This window comes from Pseudonaja textilis, chromosome 3, assembly GCF_049901715.1.
Source record: "Pseudonaja textilis isolate UNSWEBS1 chromosome 3, rPseTex1.2, whole genome shotgun sequence".
NCBI lineage: Eukaryota > Metazoa > Chordata > Lepidosauria > Squamata > Elapidae > Pseudonaja > Pseudonaja textilis.
Genome location: NC_141992.1, coordinates 65,694,096 through 65,716,512, shown reverse-complemented (window position 1 = coordinate 65,716,512; position 22,417 = coordinate 65,694,096). Strand labels below are relative to the sequence as shown.

Sequence of the window (22,417 nt, the reverse complement as noted above, 5' to 3'; positions counted from 1 at the left end):
TGACTTGTGGACTTCAACTTCAAAGTGGAAGTCCACAAGTCATAAATGGGACACGGTTCCCCAGCCCTGCCCTATTTGAAACAAAATGGGCATATCTAAGGCATCTCCTGAGGGTCTTGGTTGAAATTCCCTAACAAAAACATACAGACTGAATTGACGTAAGCTTGGCAAAACTCACCATTTTCAGGCTGGTCCTTAATATCAGCTTCGCTTGGCTGGCTGGGACTTTCTGACTGACTTGAATCTAAAAGACATAAATATGGTCCAAAATTATAAGAACTGACTGTGGAAAAGTAGCCAGTTTTATAATCTGAGGCATTTTTAATAGACAAAACCTAAAAAAAAAAAAAAAATAGCCCACACAGGAGGCAAGAGGGTGATTTACATTAATGTTTAATTTTTACAGGATTTTTTTTTAATCCTAAGCCAAAATTCATCATTTAAGACTTCAAAGCCTATACAGGTGTAAATCCTCAACTGTCAAAGTTATAATAGATCCCGTCCAAAAAGTAATTACAACCTGCTTCTAAAGTTCCAACAGTCAGACCCTCCACCATAGTCTCCACCATTCGGCCACTTGGCAACTGGTCCACACATATGGCCATTTGCATTGGTCATGTGACTTATGATATCTTTGTCAAAACCATTTACTTCTGGTGTTTGGCAAAAATGCCCCATAGCAAACAATGGTTGTGTTTAATGATGGCAGTGTTCGCTTTACAACCAACCGCAAAAAAAGGTTGTAAAAATGGGTCCAGCCATGTGGTGACTTGCTTTACAACCATCACAACTTATGACTGTAACAGGCAGGCTCCATTAAAATCAGAGCTCAAAGACTATTATATTACCAGTGAGGACCTGGGCTTTGTATTCCAATGACGTTTTAATATATATAAAACATTTCTAATATTTTTATTTTTTTTAATTTATATTTCTTAACTGCCCATCTCCCTAGGAGGAGATATTCTAATGCTATCAAAATTCATTAAAATGCTAACTACTTGCCATTAAAATATTATTTTTCATATTTATATGAATTACCTATGCTTCTATAAAAATACAGAATAAGCCGTTTTAATTTATAGATCCTTCTTAGTGAATTTTAATCTGAAAAAAAAAAAAGCTAGGAAAATGAAATGAGGGCAATATTTTTTTCTTTGTCCTAGAAGCAGGAAAATCTTTTTTTTTTTTTAAATGTAGCTAATATAATAGCTAGCTCCCCCTACCTTTTTTAAAAGTTAAAAGTAACCACAGAACATTTGAGCTTGATGCAGACCAATAAAGGGTGTGCAGGGGAAGAGACCAATTTCCCAAATTAAATCTAACTACCTGCCTCTTGCTTTGACAAAGAGCAATTGGCTAAATAAAAAGATGACTTCTGGATAATGTAGAGCAGTGACCCTCAACTTTTTGGCACCAAGAACCATTTCTGTGGAGAGAGGTTTTTCCGTGGATGGATGGGGCGTGGTTTTATATGCTACCTGCATCCCACTGATGGGGCTTCACTTGTTTGCGCAACCTGCTTGCTGGCAGGCCACGGACCAGGGCTTGGTGACTCCTGGTGTAGAGTATGTGTATATCCAACCCATAATGCAAACTGGGATGAAATGGGGGATAAAGGTATAAAGCCTCGTTATGATTCAGTTTCATTGTATTTGGTTTTTTAAAAAATAACAAAATATTTACTGATTTTAAGGGGAAGCCGCCAGATAGGTCAAGGGGAACCGCATCCCCCCTCCCTGGGCTAGGCAATTTCCGCCCCCCCCAAAGATGACTGAGCGGTGGTCTAAAATGGTCACCCTGAAGAGGAGGACTTAGTTGGACTAAGATTTGTGCAGGAGAAGAAAAAAAGGGTGTACAACATAAGAACTGGGACAACTTGGTGCAACAATTAATTAAAAGGTACTCCAGGACGGTATTTTAAGAATTTTTATCAAAGAATAAGAAAGCGGCAGATTTTTAAAGGGAAAGGGGAAAAAAGTGAAAATATCTTTGACAGCTGAGCAGGGCTTCGAACCAAGAATAATCTCAGCAGACTATGATACATTAAAATATTTAAAGACAACAATCATATACAAATGCTCCCCCAAGCTGAATGCCAATGTTTAACAGGGACTGAAGGGTTGGTGAAATAAAACTGTGCTCAGTGATTTTCTAAGTGACACAAAGAAGAGTACTTTACAATAAATATATCCAGAATAATAGGAGCCAGGTAGTGTACACACAATACAGAATAACAGAGTTGGAAGGAAGCTTGGCAGTCTTCTAGCCCAACCCCCTCATCAAGAAGGAGACCCCATACCATTTTCAGACAGAATTCCAGTAATGAAGCACCCACAAGCTGTTCCAATGATTATTCTCGCTGACATAAATTTATCCTTAATTCTGAGTTGGATCTCTATTGGTTAAGCTTCCATCTGTTACTTTCTGTTCTGCCCTCATATGCTTTGGAAAATAGATTGACCCCATCCTTTGGGACAGCCCATAAAATATTGGAAGATTGATATTATGTCAGCCCTAGACCTTCTCTTTCTCATACCCAATTTCTGCCAACTGTTCATTGTACGGTTTGGCCTCCACTCCCCCAATCATCTTTGTTGCTCTTTTCTAAACAATCCCCCATCTTTTGGTATTGTATTGATTATATCGTTATTATTAAATATAAATGTGTATATAAATGTAATACATTATTATTATTAGCAATAGTTTCAAAGCATGGAGAAGTTCAGTGTCTTTCCATTTCCCTGTAACTTTAGACTCAGGAAGAACATGAGCAGACTTTCCCCAAAAGTCACTGGATTGATTAAACTCCATTAAGGCAGAGTTTGATGTAAATGAACTCCAGGGGATGGAGGAACGTTATCCATGAGGTTGCGATGGGTCAGACAACATCAACAATAACAACAGCAAAAAAATGATATCTGTTATGCCTTCTTCTGGATCATGAAGCTCTTCAGATGGGTGGCTACCCATGGGTGGCTACCCATGCCTCATGGTTTAATTATTGCAATATACTTTTACATGGCCCTGTCCTTGAGGATCACTTGAAAGATTCAATTGGCCCAGTTGTAGGCAATGATGGGTATACTTGAGTATGTCCAGAGGACGCCAATGCTTTGAGATTCGACAAGTTGCTAGCTTGCTTCAGTGCAATTCAAAAGCTGATTATGACTTCATAAGTCCCACCTGAAATACAGCACAGTTATTTGAGGGACTGTCTATCTCCCATATACAGTATCTGCCTGGTCAATTTGAGTCAAAAGGATAGTTCCATTGATCAAATATTATCATCTATATAAGAACTCAGGAAGTATGCCTCCTGTTTCAGCACTTGCCCTCTAAAAAAATAAGATTTTTTTTAAAACCATGATGCTGGGATTCTTCTTGTTGGCATTCCAGAATATCATAAAGACCTGGCTATTTTCCCAGGCCTTAGGATAGGGTGGCTGGAGTCTCCCACTCAATGTTGTGGGATGTTTGAATTGTTGCCAGGTTTACCATCTTATTGTTTTTCTTGTTTTCTACTATGATTTTTGTTTTGAGTTTCTTCTTATTACATTTATTTTATTCTGTTGTGTTATTGTGAGCTACACAGATTCTCATTTTGGAATCAGGCAACATAAATAGAATGAATTAATAAACAAGTAATCCACTTAATTTTTCCATGTATTTAGTACACTGTATACCTAATGGTTTGTATGAGACTGCTTACAATGGTGTATTTTATCCTTCTCCAGAATAAGATATTTTAAAAAAACTCTTAATAGCTGGTTCAACATTCATCCTATTTTGATATTTCATTTAAGCTGTAATGATTGCCAAAAGTCCTCTTTGCAAAAACACAAATTTCAGGAAATAGTAGTAGGATCATCAGTGACAATGCTCAGGGTTTGTGTTTGTGAATGTGTCTGTATATAACACATAGCTTAAGAAACATTTCTTTGCTATATTTTCATCTTAAAAAAATAATCACAATAACAAGTTCTCTGGATTCTGATATTTTCCACTATGTAATGCATTTTTCTTAGAACAATCTAATGTCTGTGTTTATAACATGAGAAAGGATTTCCTTTTTTCATGTTAGAAAGGCACAGATTTAAAATCTGACTGCTGATACCATATCATGGAAAGCTTACCGGATACAGTACTCAGAAAATTAAACAAGAACTTCATTGAAACAAGAACTTCATTGTCTCTCTTAAATAAGAATAGAATTATAACAGGAAATGCTTGCTTTTACATGGACAGAAGTCATACAAAGACTACATGTTATCTTTAGCATGTCAAACCCCCCCCTCAATTTCAGCTGCTTTTGATCACACTGACCACAATATGCAGATGACACCCAGCAATATCTCTCAAATCTCAACTAAGTGAGATAACACCAGGGGAAGGAAATGAACTGGATGAGAGCCAGCGAACAAAAACTTAATCTTGACAACAAGAGAGCAGTGTAAGTAATTCCCAAGTACAGAAAGTGAAGAAACTGAAGGGATTGCATTTTCCAGATGGAGCTTAAGGAATAGTCCCATATCCAGCTTGTCACTAGAAATCCTTTTCTAGACAGGAATGCACAGCACAATAATCCATTACTTTGCATCTTTTCCTCTCTGTTGCTTTTCAGAAGTAAATAAAGAACCTTCAGAAAACCTAAGAAAGCTTGGAAAATATTATGCTTATTTTCTATGATCTGTACTGGTTGTTTGTTTGCTTTTGAATGTATTTTATTATTTTATTTTTGAGTTAGAAGGCCAAAAATGCTTTGATACCCGAATATTTATACTGGCATGGACTAATCTGACCTTTAAGATCCTTGAAAGAAGTCCTAATTGTGGTGCCATTATTGGGAGCAACAATTGAGGTAGTTGTATCTTTGCCTAGGCCTTTCGCTTTCCTTGTTTAATATTTTGCTACCTATTATTGAAATATTTTTTCAGGTGTTTGTTTTTTTGGGGGTGACACTATTATAATTATGTATATGCTATGTGGCAGTGCAGGAATCAGAATATCTAGCTAGGCTGAATTTTCTCTCTCCTTCATTTAGAACTAAGAAATGGAACTTCTAGAGATGGATTAAAAGTTAACCAAGGGGATTTTTCTGCTATGTTATAGTCCAGTGTTAGACTGTTGACATGCACATATGCCTCCCATCTCATATCTAAAGACTCCTGTTATTAGAGGTTATTAGAAAAGAAATGGTACAGTAGGTTTCAAGACTCTAAGGATGGAATTAATATCATAAGTGTTATAAATAAGGCTCACTGGAGAAGAGCATAATACTGGGAAAGATTGAGGGCAATAGAAGAAGGGGATGACAGAGAATGAGGTGGCTGGATGGAGCATGAGCTTAAATGGACTCCAGAAGATGGTAGAGGACAGGAAGGCCTGGAGGAATGTTATTCATGGGGCTGTGATGGGTCAGACATGACTTTGCAACTAACAACAACATCAACAACAAATAAATAAATAAGTCTCTTCTCCCGAACCATCCTTAAAATCTATCATTGTGAGCCACCTTTAGAATGAGAAGCAAGCAAGTATTGCATCCAAAGGAATGGGAGAAGGAGTAAGGCTACCTGAGAGCAGGAGACACTCACATACATTAGCATCCCACCAGTGATGTACTCTAGTAGGCTTATATTGGTTTCCTCCACTTTTCCTTGACAACAGGAAGGCTGGCACTGACCACCATTGAAATCTGCTCTATAGGATACCATAACTGTTAGGAGCAGATTTGGGGTAAGAGGAGAGAAATGAGAGAAAAATCCATCAAGCTGTTGGAAATTTGCCTACTCAGCTCTGAAACATTTCATAGCATAACAGATTTACTGATAAAAGGGCTATAATTTCCATTATACCTAAAATGTATCCACATTCACCACATATTACATACAATATCCTGCATTTGATACCCTTTGTATGCATGTAACAATGTGGTTTAAAAAGATGGATACATAATAACAGGTAAATAATAAAAGTAAAAAAAAGTTTCAGATGCAAAAAACTCTAGATAAAATGTACATTTAATTTTCAATTCTATATAGAAAGAAAGAAAAACTAGCAAAAGCTACATTGTACCATTTGGAAAAAATTAAAGCACTGGACATTACATAATAATTTAAATATTACATATTAATCTCTTTCAAATCAGTTTTCACCATTGGTCAAATAGTATTAAAAACACAAATAACTACAAAACAGCAGGGTTCACGTGATGTAATTAGGCTAAAAAAGGGTTTGCAGTTCATTAATTTCAATGAAAGAAAGTTAAACTCATGGCTGGCCCACGAAAAGCAATTTAAAAATGGATTGTATATAAGTCTAAGTAGTATTGCTTCTTGTGCCCAACATAACTTACTACAGATGGAGCTAGAGGCATTATAGTGAAGAATAACAATTTGAGTTACAGCATATTTTTATACAGAAATCTAATCCTAGCAAGATTTGATGGTGCACTCTTAAAATATTTTGGAGGCTGAAACAGGGATATTATGGAACAAATTAGTCAAGAGTTATATGTGTTGTTTCATAGGAGTTGTGTTCCTGAGATCACTGGTGAATGTACTAGCAGCAATATATAATCTCTGCAAAAATTGATTTTGAATCATATATTTTCTACGATAAAATGTGTCAAACATTTTATTTTTGGTGAAGCATTTCAGATTTTCTGAAACTAAGTAGCCTTTAGACAGATTTTCTTGACTATCATAGGCACAGTATGTTATTTCAAAATCCTGAAACTTTATCCCTCTTTAAAACCACAGAAAGTTGCCTGAACATAAAGCCTCTTGACTCTTTTTCTGAAACAAATTTAGTCATTATTTTGCTACAAATAATTTAGATATGAGAAACTGTAACCTTTATAAGACTGCTTTTAAAGATGAAACCCCTTTTTATATTTGGAACAGAGTATATGCCTGTGAAACACTATCAAGTTTATAATGTTGGCAGCCCTATCCACTGTCTGAACTTTTAAACGCTTGTTTGATATTAATGGTTTATTTCTTATTGCTGTGGATCACCCTGAGAATATTGTTACTGGTGGAAGGTCGATAAATTGACTGAAGATAAATACGGCAACCCTTTTCTTTCTCTGGAAATGGGGATATTGTTGGATAATCACATCATTCGTACTTCCTGTTTGATCCACTTCTAGGAGCCTTTTCAAAACCATTATCCTCCAGATGGATGAGACTATCGTCCATAGCCATTGCAGATGGGTTGAGGACAGTTGTAGCACAAAGTGCTTAAAAGTTTGGAATTATACTCTATGAGACTTTTGGATCCCATTGAAGTTAATCATTTACATCCTTCTAAAGTGTTATCCTTCCACCAAGGTGCAAATCAATGAAGTCTATGAGAGATTCCCTTGCTTATCATCTATTAATGTAGGCCAGATTTACTTATTTATTTACTTATTTATTTATTTACTTACTTGATTTATTTTTGCATTAGAGATATGCCTCTATTCCACTGTTTGGGCCAGGATTCTTTATTGCTATCTTTAACTCCTAAAAATTTTTTTTGTTCCCTCTACATCAGTTCTTCGGTGGGGGAGGGAGAGGGAATTCAACATAGTAGTACAATCACAGCAATTCCAGACTCATTTTTGTGACAGGTTTTTTAATTCCCATACACTGTGAAAGAGATTATCTTTGATAATAGAAATGTAAATCAAAGCTTGCTGTTGTTTATTCCAGACAGACATTTGTGTGTTAAGTCTGTTTATCAGGCAACACTCTGTCTAAGCCAGGAAGCAGTCAGCCTTTGTGAGAAGATGTATGCAAATATACTTCCCAGGAGTCCCTGCAGCAAACCTTTGTGGCCTTACACTCCCCCCCCCTTCTCCTCCAGTCTCACGCTCCTCCTTACTTTACTGGGGAAAACTGTGCTAAGCCAGCTCCTAAGCAAATGAGCAAAAACAACTAGCTAGACTGCGCGGATGAGCTTGAATGGAACCAAAACATGTGCACAGTCTGCTGCCCTTTATTCTGAGCAGACTTTGTGTATTACATCTGTTTAGCAAGCAGTACTTTGTCTGAATTGCCTTGTAAAAAGGAGTTCCCAGAAACTCTGGAGGAGCTTTTGTGCATGGGGGAATCCTTATTGCAACCCATGATGTATGAATCGATACATGAGGACAATAATGAGCAGAATGCCAAAAAAAAAAAAAAAACCCTCTATAAAACGGGGCTCAGGGTTTACTTACTTGATTTTAGCATTAAATGAATTGGCCCCGGGTTATTGGTTTGTGTGGGTGGGGGTGATCTGTGTCCCACAGACTCTGTGTGTAGAGGAAAGATGTTTACTTTAAAAAGTTCTTTACCTTTGCTTTAACTACAAGGGAAAAATGCAGCAGTGGCATTAATTCATGATTTAATTAAAGCTGTCATAAAATGCTTTATCTTGAATATAATAGTCTAAAATCCCATTTAACTGTTTTTTTTTTTTCATTTGAAAAAAATCTGTTACCCAAAGGAATTAAAAACCAGGTTTTCAATCTTCACCCCTCCTCCCTTCCCATTAGACAAAATAAACACTTCAGGACTTCACTTGTTTGTATTCTCCTCAGTGGTGTTGTATGCATCAGCAACTAAAAACAAAGAAACTTTTGGCCGCTCAGACAAAATGCAGAAGCTCCCCAAACAACAAAGCAAGAGGGGGTTTGGGAAGCATTCAAAAAGTCTGACAGTCCATTCAATATATGGATGATGGCCATAATGCATCCAGGGTCCCCTTGCTAATTAAATATGCATTGGCACAGTTTTGATCGATGCAAGCCATGGATCAGATGACACACCTGCAAAATTGTGAGCCTAGTGCTTCCCAGGGAAAGTGGGGGGGGAGAAGAGAGGGGGGGGAGGCAAATACAGCCTGTCTCCTTATCTTTGTTTTCAAAGGCTCTCAATTTCTGTGCTTAGATATCTAATTTAATTCTCTCACCCCTCGGCAAACTGGATTAGGAAAGTCAATACTGCCTTTGTGCAGTGACAGGAACACACAGCTTTCTTTTTTATTCAATTTGGCCGTGACCTTTAGACAAAGATAATGACAACTGTCTAAAAGAAAGGTAGAGCTTCAAGAAAGGAGCTCTTGAAGGGGCCTCTTTTCAGTCTCCTGCAGTTCCACTGCTCTGAATTTGCCGACAAGACAGGACTCACAATCCAAATATTCTCCCGGCAATGAACCAGCATTAAGCTTTTGCCACGCAGAGTTGAATGGCGTCATTGACGGTACTTTTCTTTTAGCACCTACTGTCCAGACTGGAAGTCGTTTTTTTCTAGCTGCAAGTCAAAAGAAACTAACAATCATTCCAACAGCATATTGTTCAGTTGTTTCAGATCCAAAGGGAAGACAGCTGATATACTTATATAAATGAAAGGTAAAGTGGATTCTATAATAAGGCAGTTGGGGCTTGGCTTTACGTAGAAACGGAACTTCTGTGCTTCATTAATGGAGAGATTTTGAAACATCAATGAAGGTTCTGTGAAAAGTTCCCTCTAAAAGTTACTGTTTTGCTATCATGATTGTAATCTATGGCAGAAGAGTCACAATTACATTTGCCACCAAAGACTGTACCCTAATTGGATTCACAAATATGGTGCATTTTCCTTTGCAAAATCGTAATTCTTTCCCCACTTCCACCATTATTTTAGTAGCATTACTAAATATTAGCAATATTACCAATACTGGCATATCATTACCCAAATCTATATGAGGTTCAATGACAATAAAGAGAACTAAACTAAATACATGAGTAAATTTCCACTAAAGCTTTAAATCATGTGAACCATTTAGACTTTTTTTTCCTCATTGGTAAAAGATATTTCACAGTTAGTAATTGGCCCTTGTTTCCTCAACCATGCCATATATATAATGCTAGGGAGAAAGGAAATAAACAGATTATTAATTTCTAAGCATTCCCCAAATAAAATCCAAACTTAATATTTAAATGCCACAACAAAGCATATGGGTAAACATTGTTGATTTCCATTATGCATTCTTATTTCATTATTAATTACATTATATTACTCTTTCTTTAAGGTTATTTTCAGTAAATTTCATAAAAAGAATTCAAATTATTAGCTATTTGCTCTCATGCCTTTACAACTGATTTACATTATTCACGTCTATGAATTCTAACACCATTTGAATTTATTGGTTCATTTAAAAATTTAAAAATTGGCTCTATGTGGCTTTCTAGACATATGAAGAGCTCTGTTATTTAAATTAATTGTTGTACACTAGTTTTAAATTACTTCACGCTGTACTAATCTCAAATGTTTTGAAATAGCTGAACAATTCTATTTAGAAGTTCTGCTGTGTACATGCACTACAAGCAGTTTAAAACACTGACTGGAACTATAACATCACCAAGAAGCTGATGATCTTGTTAAACTTAATCTTAATTATAACATCCCAAAATTAAGAATGAATCTAGATTTTTTTCCAAATTTGACTTTTAAATTTTAAGATTATTTTCATATAATTTTAAAACAATTGCAAAGAGCCACACTGTTAAAAATAATTATTTTTCAGGATTGAGTAACTTAAGGATTTTTTTAAAAATGTCCACCACCACTTGATAGGTTATGTTCCAAAATTCATGATGGGAAAATCATTGTAGAGGATAATGGGCAGAAGAAGGAATATTAGCTTCATAGACTTGAGTTATTTATAAAAAAATAATAAAAGCAGGATATAAATGAATAAATAACAATATTACTTAGGACAATCTCCTGTATATTTCCTGATTTCTAGAAGAAGTAAGGTATATTTCAACCACAACAGTCAACAATTTCAGAAATAGAGATGAATTTCAAAATATCAGAAAATGTATATATAACCACAATTCCAATTTGTTCTTGAAATTCATTCAAAACATTCAAATACAGCTGGTTTCCATCACTAGGCACTCCCTCTTGATCAGGGGCTTTGGGAATTTTTTTTAATTGATTCCAAAACATGAAAAAGTTTGAAAACTCCTCTAAGCGATTTCTATTTTCCACTGGAAGAATGAGATGAACTAAAATATCACAAGCCAAGGACAGGGGGTGAGGATTGAATAAACTAAAAAATCAATAAAGTAAAACATCAGACATAAATGTTCTATTAAAAACCAAGAATTAATGCAGTATTTACAGTGTACCAACCCCTGAAAAACAGCCTTTGAGTATGAAACTATTTTGCAATACGGAAGCTCAAGTAATGCTTCTACATTTCTCTCAGGATACTTTAAAGGATTAGAGGACAGTTATCCTCTGGTCAAGTGGAAGATCTAAAGTGTCTAAAATGCAAACTTTTAAAGAAGTTTTAAATCCAAACTTCCTTTGGATTTAAATAATTTCTGAGGTCCAGAAGAGAGAGGTCTTCAAGATTTTTCAAATAAATCAATGTTAATTGTTTTGTTTTGTTTTGAAAGTAGGTAGAATCTGCTCAAATTTTGTCAATCTAAATACAATGGTTGTGGTTAGAAGTAAGGCATTAAATGTGAAATGGAATAGAGACAGCCAACCCAGTTGAACACATTTCTCCTTGGATGCAAACTAACAAGGAGAGAAGCAACCTGGAATTAAACAGTGAGGACAGTTAACCAGAGGAACAGCTTGCCTTCAAAAGTTGTAGGGGCTTCATCACTTGAGATTTTTAAGAAAAGACTAGACAGCCACCTATCTGGAATGGTATAGTGTTGATGAACCTTTTCAGCACCGAGTGCTGAAATGGGAGTTCACGCACGCACAGCATGTCAGAAACCATATGAGCAGCCGCATGCGCATGTGTGCGCAGGGCAGCTGCTCTTCCAGTTTCTGGCATGCTATTTGGTCTTTTTGTTTCTGATGCACATGTGCGTGTAAAGACCAGCTGGCCAGTGCACATGTGTGCACTGGAAGAGCAGCTGCCTGGCACCCCATGTGCAACATGTAGACAAGCTGGCCAGTGTGCCACAATCCGAAAGAGCAATGGATGACAGCTTGTGTGCCCAGAGAAATGGCTCTGTGTCCCACCTCTGGCACGTTTGGCATAGGTTCGCCATCATGGGTATAGGATCTCTTGCTTGAGCAGAGGGGTTGGACTAGAAGACCTCTAAGGTCCCTTCCAGCTCTATTCTGATTCAAATCAAGAGACAATGTCAGACATTCCTTGAAAAAATGAGAGACCACTCCAAGACTTCCAGAGTGCCTTTAAAAATATTGTTATTCACTCAACTAAGTCATCTTGCACAAAGTCAAAGATATGAAACATAGAAAAAGGATGCTAAGTTAATCATATAATGGGATGAAAACATGTACAGCCCAGAAATATAAAAAAGTACAATGCTGGAATATTCTTTTATTGTAAGAACACTGGCATATTCTTTTATTATAAGATATTATAAAGTGGGCAATTCTGAGAACATTCCATCAAAATTTGATCAAATCCCTAATTTTCAGCATTGATCCCCTTTGGGAAAGAAAAGGGGGTGGCTTAAGGGGGGACAATGAGAAATATTTGCACACACACCCCGCTTTTCTTCCCCATTGTATCTACCACTAAAAAGGCCAAAAATAAAATAGAAGTAGTCAAAAAAACACAACACAAAAAGAAAAAAACCAACAAGCTAAAAAGGAGTAGAAGTATCAGGGCATCTGCAAGGCCAAACAATGAGACCCTTATGCTTAAAAACTTCAAAAATCACCAAAAGTTGAAAGTTCAAAGATCTTCAACTGAAGGGAGTTGAGTCCAATTAGAATGAGAAAGTGCTGTAAAGAAAAAAAAAAAGGAATCTGCCGAATAGCAATAGCACTTAGACATATATGCTGCTTCATAGTGCTTTACAGCCCTCTTTCGGCAGTTTACAGAGTCAGCATATTGCTGCCAACAGTCTGGGTCTTCATTTGGAAGGCTCAGTCAACTTTGAGCCAGAGAGAATCGAACTGCTGGCAGTCAGCAGGTAGCAGAAGTAGCCTGCACTACTGCATTCTAACTGCACCATCACAGCCATGGAGTACTTGCAAGGTCCAAGCTTTTCACTTGTCAGTTTATTTTGTGCAATAGAATTACCCTTTGCCCGATTTGTAAACTGAATAAGATGGCATTAAATTAGAAATTAGCAGATAAAATTTATGCTACAAAAACATTATTAACTGCTTGATTAGAAAGAAAAGAAGATGGCTATTGCAGACAGGAAAATAGTTCTTTCACAATTCAATTTTCTTCTTTAGTACTAGCTGTTCCAACTTTTGGAATTGTGAAGTAAAATGAATGATTTTGGAATAAAAATGTAGGTACCAGTCTGTATATGTAAGATCCTAAGTATTATAGTTTGAACCTCAACTATGATCATTTCTTTTTATTACTAAGGTGCCGACAACATTGCTAATAATAATTGACTCCAATATCTTTATCTTTCACATATATGTTGTTTTAAATGCCTTTAATTTTGTACACCCTCATCTTTAAAAGTAACAAACTTTGCTAAAGAGCCATTTTAAGGGATGAAATGAGAATCATGATTCACAAAAGTTTCAAACTCAATATTTTCATTTGTGTGTCATGGTTATTAACTTTGAGAGCTTTATTTAAGACTACCATGTGATTATGGTGCTTGTCATTCAATATTTTATATGATGCTGACATTTGTACTGCAATTTGATATTGTATTGCATCTAAAGTGAATATAATTCTGCATAATAATTGATCTAGAATTCATTCAGTAGCTTGGTAATTTGCCTTATTTTCCTTGCTACATCTTTAAGTATATAATGCTCCCAAAAGAAAAAAGCATGTTGCAGTTACAGTAGTGGTTTTATGCAGTGGTGGGATTCATTTTTTTTTTTTACTACCAGTTCTGTGGGCTTGGTGGGCATGGCAGGGGAAGGATACTGTAAAATCTCCAGTCAGAGGTGGCATATGCCGGTTCTCCGAACTACCCCAAATTTCTGCCACTGGTTCTCCAGAACTGATCAGAACCTGCTGAATACCACCTCCGGTTTTATGGTTCTTTAGGGATGCAAGAAATGGTGCTAAATTGAGTCAATCAGTTATTAACATCAGTATAGGTTTGTAATTAATGTACAATTCTTATTCCTGCTTCTTGAAATAGTCTTGATAGAGGAATTCCCTGAACTATATGGCTGCACTTGTTAGTGCTAATGAAATCAATGGGATTTGAATTAAGTAAGATATTATCTGAAATAATATGGCACACTAAAGCAATTCATACCTTATAAAAACAAAAATATATAAAAAACATACTATACAAACATGCTGTTTTGCAAAATTTGTTCTGAGTTCCTAATTACAGTTTGTGCTCCAGCCATGTAATATATGAGCAATAAGTATACAAACATAAGTAAGTTACATAGACTTATACTACTGTCTTTTTAAAAAAACAAATGTTTAATGAAATGAAATACTCTATTTTATAAAGGAATTCTAGGTATGTTTATCTTATAAATCACATTATGTTCAGTGGGACTTACATTCAGAGGTATGTGAATACAGTACTGCATAGTATAAGCTATTTTTATACTTTACTTGTACAAGAGGTTTGAATACTATATACTTGTATTCAGATACATCTTATTCCATTATCTGCAATGATTAATGTAGTACAGCAGTATTAAAAGGATAATTAAATAGTATTTGACCCATTTGATTAAAATGACAAAGCTATATCTTTATCCAATTATTACATTATTTTATATTTGCCAGAAAGCATAGCAAGCACCACAATGACTTTTTTACCCTATATTTACAGATTTAATTTGTTAAATTAGGAATCTTTATATATAAATATGTACAGTAAAAATATTTTTATCCTAAGAGGCTCCTGGATATTTTTTTTTGAGCAAATTGTATAAACATTATGCTATACGATTACAAATGTTAATAACAATTATTGTCCATTATTTTCAAGCTATTTTCAAATGTCTGTTATGCCTAACTAAACTGCTAGCCTTAAGATTCATTGGGCTGCAATTTTCAGATAAGAACACCAATGTATATGAAAGGTACCAGGATGGAGAAGAATACATTAAATTGCATCATTTATTCATGTACCATATGTTTTTAATAATTACAATTAGTAAAATTACCAAAGTCAATTCCAATCATCTGTACATTAAATAAATTTACCTTCTTTTACTTAAAGTGCCTTCCAAGCTTCTGGTCTTTAATCAGATAATAAATTGAACTTAGGTTTATAAAAATACAGGTAGTCCTTGATTTATGACCACGATTGAGAACAGAATGCCAGGGGTGGGTTTCTACAGGTTCTGTCCACCTCTGTAGAACCAGTAGCTCTGAAGAGCAGCAGACATAGAACCGGTTCTATGTCTGCTGATGTTTTTGCCCACCCACCCACCTGGGCTCTTACCTGACCTTTATTTCCTGATTTTTCAAATTCAGCTGCCGAACGAGGCACAGCTGCAGTTTAAAAAGCAGGAAAAGAGGGCTGTTTCAAAGGCTGCATCTCTGCACGCAGCGTGCTGATGACTATTTACAGGCACGTGACTTGCAACATGCAGGGAAGCACATCATAAATCATCGAACCTCCTAAATCCCGAACCGATAGTTAACCCTGTCATATCCCACCCCTGCAGAATGCTATGCAAGATGCTACCATCCCATGCTATACAAGAACATTGTTAAACAAGTCATACCAGATTTCTATATCTTGCATGTGTTCAAAATTTGTTAATTCAGTGCTACTCAATATTGAAGTTTAATGGAAAATAAAGATAATGACCATATAAATTGTTAAGAACAAATGAAAAATTAGAAAGAAAACAGATAATTTGAAGGATTCTTGGCTGAATATATATTCCTTTAAACTGCTGATCCAGTTCTACAGAGAAATTATTGACTCAGTCATCTGTACCTCTATAACTGTCTGGATTGGTTCTGCAACCCAACAGGACAGACACAGACTTCAGAGGATAATTAGGACTGCAGAAAAAACAATTACTACCCACCTGCCTTCGATTGAGGACCTGTATACTGCACGAGTCAAAAAGAGGGATGTGAAAATATTTACAGACTCCTCACATCCCGGACATAAACTGTTTCAATTCCTACCCTCAAAACAGTATAGAGCACTGCACACCAAAACAACTAGACACAAGAACAGTTATTTCCCAAATGCCATCACTCTGCTAAACAAATAATTCCCTCAACACTGTCCAACTATTTACAAAGTCTGCACTGCTATTACTATTAATCTTCTCATCATTCCTTATCACCCATCCGCTCCCACTTGTGCCAGTATGATTGTAACTTTGTCGCTTGTATCCTTACGATCTATATTGACTGTTTCCTAGTATGATTTGATTGCTTATTGTACCCTATGACTATTATTAAGTGTTGTACCTTATGATTCTTGACTCTTGACAAATGTATCTGTTCCATACTAGCAGGCTTGTAGGCCTGCATTCCTATTGGTCCAGAAAAGCCGGGCCGTGATTGGACAGAACTAAGCATTCTGATTGGTTCTTATTCGGCTGCCGCGATTGGGTAAAACCAAGCGCGGCAAGCTCAAATGCATGTCATAGGCTGCCTAGCCGCAGCGAGCTCTATAAAAGGAGCTGCCTCGGCTGGGAGTTTCGTCTCAGTATCTGGTTTCCTAATAAAGAGCTGTTGTCACTATTTCGAGTCTCGTCTCTCCTTGGGACCCACCGCCCAGACTTAACAGTATCTTTTCTTTTATGTATACTGAGAGCATTTGCACCAAGACAAATTCCTTGTGTGTCCAATCACACTTGGCCAATAAAGAATTCTATTCTATTCCTTTAAATTAAAACAGAAGTGTGATAATGGCTCAGCTCTCATTTTTGTTAAATCAGGGTGGTTTTGGATAGTGCATCCATGCAGACAATATTTCCAAATAATATCTGTAATTATAATTGAAAACATTTATGAAGGCACTTTAGTCCACTTTGTTCTCTTCGAAAATATAGTTTTAGTAAAAATTTAGTGAAATATTAATAACCAATTACATATAGACTTAAATGTCTCTGAAAACTTAGTTTAACTGCGCTGTAAAGAAAAACATAAATTCAATGTCATTGTCTTACAAATATAATGTCCATCTATCAATAATTTATTCATATTTCAGATGGTTCTGAATGTTATTAAAAAAACTGTAGTGAAAATAGATAATTTTTAAATGAAATACTTCCATAGACTATTTTAAAAGAGGTTGTTATACACTTCAATTACCCAAATGCTATCCAAATCAAAACATCAAATTTATTCTGAAAACTGCCTGAATGTGTATTTCATAGATGTCGATATTTATAGTTCTCTGTGAGTAAGGAAATCAAGAAGTAGGCAGATTGGGTATGTATCAGTCAATATTCCACATAATTATGTGATGTAAAAAACACTACTTACAATAATAAGCATTAATAATTATTTTTTTAAAATGAATTACCAACATAAGTTTCTTGAGTATATTTATCATAAACCAATTTGATCACCATGGCTCAACACTGCAGCTCAATAAACACAGCAAAATTGCTTTTAAGAGGATCATATAAACAATAAATTTATATAGACCAAAAGAGACTGGAGGCTGTCATCATAAAATGAATCATTATGTTTGTCTGACATCACTCAATTCTCTGTGCCGAATTGTAAGCTCTGGAATAACAAATCAAGAAAACTTTACATAAGTAGCTTCTGGGAACTTACAAATCTATATTCAGTGGTTTGGGGAAGTTCTGATTTGGGGTGCAAAGTATCTACATTTTAAGTAATTGTCTATTTCTGTTTCCACTTTGATTGCCATGTGCACTGATAAATCACACAGCAAGCACAAAAAACATACCTAATTGAAATCTACAGTACAATTAGAGAAGCTGCAGTTGAGATCTATATTGAACCATTAATTTGTAAGCAATATAAAAATATATCTCAGAATAATACCACAGTAATAACAGATGTGGTGAATTGAAATGATAGTGCATTTCTGGTACTTGTAACCCCTGGATACCTGTAGAAGGATCACAAAATGGTGAAGCCTATTCTATATTTAACTTAGAATATTACCTGAAACATAATGCCACTGAACATAGGACAATATTTCTAGATCCTAACAAATATATGAGTGCTATTTTCTATGGCATTTTGAATTTAAACGATGTATAATGTTATAAAAATACAAGAAAAGCCTTGGAAATATCCCACAGAAAATTTTGAACAATCTTTGACTAAAATATATTTTGTTTTGGGTAGACCACCTTTTCTTATGCTCATTTCAATGTTGTTGTTGGTTTTTTAAACAGTTTTTCATAAATGTACGTTTGTCCTTATTGTGATTGCAGAATTCTGAACTTTATGCTTTGGAGTAACTATTTTACAAATTCTACAGGATTCTGCTCTCCCTTCCCCAGACTTTCCAAATGGTAATTTCAGAACAATTTTTTAATTGTAAAGATTTAAGGCTTAAGGGATGAGAGCAGTTACTGCCTAGAAGCCCTCAAATTTTTATATTCCTGCCTGTAAAACCTGAAAAACAGGCTGAAAAATTTCTGGCATCCTATTGCCAAATAACTTCAAGAGGCTGAAGTAGGGGTTCCAACTCCTCAAACACTGCTGATCTTCTTATCAAATGTTTATCACAATGGAATGATTTATTTGTTTTGTTAATTATACACCAATTATTAACTGCCCAACTTTAAAGACTTTGGATGGTTTACAGTAAGAAAAAAAAATCAGTATAACAAAACAATCCTTATATAGCATCTTAAAAATAGAATAAACCGAATCTATGGAAACTCCAACTGATAAGGCAGCCTGTCCTATATGCCTCACAGAATGGCCTTTATTGCCTTTTGAAAAAATGGCAAGTTGAGAGTTCTACATACGTCAGGAGTATGCTACTCTATAGTGTGGAAGTAGTCACTGAGAAGGATCATCTCCAAGACCAGTGGTTGCCAACCAGTGGGCCCGGGACCAAGGTACCTCCCAAAGCAATTAATCCGGGTTGCACAGGAAACAAGGCTGCGCCACCCATATGGCCTGTGGGAGCACAAGGCTTGTGTCTCTTGCACTGTGAACAACATGAGGTAGTGATGGGAGGGGGGGAAAGGGTGAAGGGGGCAACTTGCCCCACTCACCTCTCCTGGCCACCGGGCTGCTTCTTTCTGCTTCTTTCTTCTTCTACTTTTGGCTGCATGCAAGGAAAGCAGCAAAAGTCTTCCTTTCTCTCCCCCAAACTCCACCAGAAATGAGTCTTTGGGACCTTACAAGGCATCCTGCTCCAAGAGCTGTGCCAGCAATGACTCATTTCTGATGGAATTTGGGGGAGAGAAAGAAAGACTTCTGCTGCTTCTGCTGCTTTCCTTGCATGAAGCCAAAAGTCTCTCTCTCTCTCTCTCTCCCCCTGAGAATGGAGCTGGAGATAGTATCCTGTGATTCCCAAATAAAGAATGATTGAATGGTAGGAAAATGGGGGTGGAGAATTTTCTTGCAGACTTTTGGGGGGATTTTCCCAGGGTCTCTGGTCTGTGGGATTTAAAATTATGAGTTTGGTGGTCTCTGAGGTCCAAAAGGTTGACGACGCCTGTCCTAGATCTCACCCTTTATTTTCATGTAGGAGAGGAGACCCTTGCCATCCCCTCTCAGATGAAACACAAATGATAGGCATAGTTCTGTAAGTCCTATAAGTATACTCATTAGTACAAATATAGCATATAACATATGCAACATGTAATAATCCAGGATCACTTTGGATAGTGAAATGGGTGGCATATATATTTAATAAACAAATTTTCGATCTTCTGAAATAAATTTATTCATAACTGTTTTTTATTAAGTGTTTCTGGTATGATCTTTGTGTAACTTAAGGAATACTGTTACTTTCAGTTAAATAATTAGCAATTAATTGCTTTCCTTCGCAGGAGGGAAGTATGACAAAGGCTTCTGAGAAATAGAATAACAGGAATGTCTACAATATTCATTGAAACCCAACTGTCATAATTCAAGCTACTCAAAAGAAATTCCCAAACCATTCAATAGTACTTATCATTTGTTAAGTATGCAATTTTGAAATAAAAAAAAGTTTTCTGTTCATATTCCAAACCTTAAGTAAGTTTCACTTCTCAGACATAAAAAGAAAACATTTTATATGAAAGATTCCCCTCCCCTCCGAAACTTACATAGCATTCTATTTATTTCAGCTATACATACAAAAAATATATGATATGTCTAATGAATCAAATGTGGCACAGCTCATTCCATTTTATTGCTTCTTGTATTAAAACAAATTCAGTATGAAACTGCACGTACTGAATTCAGATTATAGATACAGTTTCAATATTTTGTAATTCTTGGAGTTTTCTACCAAAGGAACTTCTGGATAATGGACAGAAGTATTTGAAATCCCTTGGAAGCTTGACTGAATCTTTGCTAACAATAGAATGCATAAGATTCAGACTATATTGCTGACACAGCGACATCACTGCTTAAAAAAACTGTGGGAAATGTCAGATTTAGAGTCCTATGGGCGATGGGTGGAAGGTTGGTTTCCCCCTCTTCAACAAGGCTCTGTCAAAGCTGAACTTCTGGAAAGTTTTTGGCTGTATCCCAGCAAAGCAGAAGGAAGCTGTATTCCATACTTCCCCAGGGCCCCAGTGAAAATATACAGCCTCTGGGTTTTTGGTTTTTTTTTTTTTCAATTTAGTTTTTCAGATGGTTGAACCAATGGGGGGAAAAAAAGTTCCTGGCTGCTAGGACATCACATGTTTAGGGTCACCTGCTGCTCGGGGTTTCTCCAGCCAGTTGTTGATATAATAAGCACCTCATCAATTTTAATTACAATTCATTGTGTGCCAACTCTGCAATCTGTTTTTTAAGCTCGTTATTCTTAAACAATAGTCTTTAGCATTGTTAGCTCAAGAAAAAACAAACTCAAGAATGTAATCATATAAATTCCTTTCTCAACCCTATGAGTGGTATGGTACATGCTTTCTTCTTCTCAGTTCTCTACCAGAGTCCTGGGAATTTGAGGGTCCTGCATATAGTCATTAGCTGTTTCTAGGACCACTCTTCTGGACAAAGAGCTCTGATGTTGTTGCTAGCAACTGTGCACAAGAAAAGACAATAAGCATCCTTCCAAATTTGCTCTGAGTGCTCTTACCACTACCATGACCACTTTGGCCTTTACTACACAATTACAAAATTATGGAAGGGACCTTGGAGGTCTTCTAGTCCAACTCCTGCTCAACCAGGAGACCCTGTATAATTTCAGACAAGTAGTTGTCCAATCTCTTCTTAAAGTGGTGGAGCACTCAAAACTTCTCAAGGCAACAAAATGTATTATTTCTAGCTTGGTTCTCTCCTTGATTAGTTTCCATCCATTGCTTCTTGTTCTACCTTTAGGTGCTTTGACACACACACATATCTTCTTTGTGGCAGCCAACACTGTTATCATGTCACTCCTAGTCCTTCTTTTCATTAAACTAGATAGACCCAATTCCCGCAAGTGTTCTTCTTTTAGCCTCCACCCCCCTAATCATCTTTGTTACTCTTGTCTACACTTTTTCCAGAGTTTCAACGCCTGTTTTATATGGTGGCAACCAAAACTGGATGTAATATTCCTTGTGTGGCCTTACCAAGACATTATAAAGTGATACTAGCATTTCATGTGATCCTAAAAGAGTCTGAAAATATTCAAGTGTCCAAGATCAGTTTTTGCTGACATCTCACTGACATCTCTTATAGATTAAAATATGGACAAAATATTCTTTTTTTCCCTCACTATTGTTAAATTTTCCCCCTTAGTATGGATATTACTTGAATGTTTACATGTTCTCTTCTTTGCAAGTAGTAGCAGAAATAGGTATATTGAAATTCTTTCTCTACTACCACATATTTCTGGAAGATGTGGCTGATTTCAAAGAACTACAGACAGTGCACATTTGCTCCCTGGGCATTCAGAAGCATCTTTATGGAATTTAATTTGGAGAATAGCACAGCTCTATTGAAGAATTCTTTCTTTCAGGGATGCAAAAATGTAAGCGAAGAACAAGTTTTTAGAAATTCAGAAAGCACTAATTAAAATATAAATTTGAAAAGGCAAAAATAAAAAAGGGAAACCATTTACATTTGTAAAACCAAGCACATCATTACAGTGAAAATCTTTCATATTCTTTTTTAATATTTTCAGGAAATTGATTTTTTCTAACCTTTCAAGAATTAAGGAGTAAGTAGCTATTAAAGGCCTTCAACTGTATAAACATTCTATCTGCGTCCTGTCACATTTATGTACACCTATTTTGTGTCATTTTCTTGTAAGTTAGTAATAATACTCATTACTTATTTACCCAATATATCAATTATTTTCATATTAATGTGACACAAAAATGGGGAATACACACAGTGACTCCATTTGAGTACTTTGGATATGCATATTAGCAACAAACCAGGCAGGTTT

At 36.0% G+C, this 22,417-nt stretch overlaps 1 protein-coding gene across 12 annotated transcripts in view; it reads right to left on the bottom strand.

Moving 5' to 3' along the window:
- NFIA (nuclear factor I A) overlaps nucleotides 1-22,417 on the bottom strand; it is a 485,231-nt gene that overhangs the window by 141,945 nt on the left and 320,869 nt on the right. For 8 of the 12 annotated variants that reach the window (XM_087930007.1, XM_087930011.1, XM_087930006.1 and 5 more), the window contains exon 3: nucleotides 179-244. The exons of the other annotated variants lie outside the window; for them this stretch is intronic. In XM_087930007.1, coding sequence (XP_087786133.1) covers nucleotides 179-244 — 66 coding nt within the window. The remainder of the gene's footprint in view (nucleotides 1-178; nucleotides 245-22,417) is intronic. 12 annotated transcript variants of the gene reach the window in all.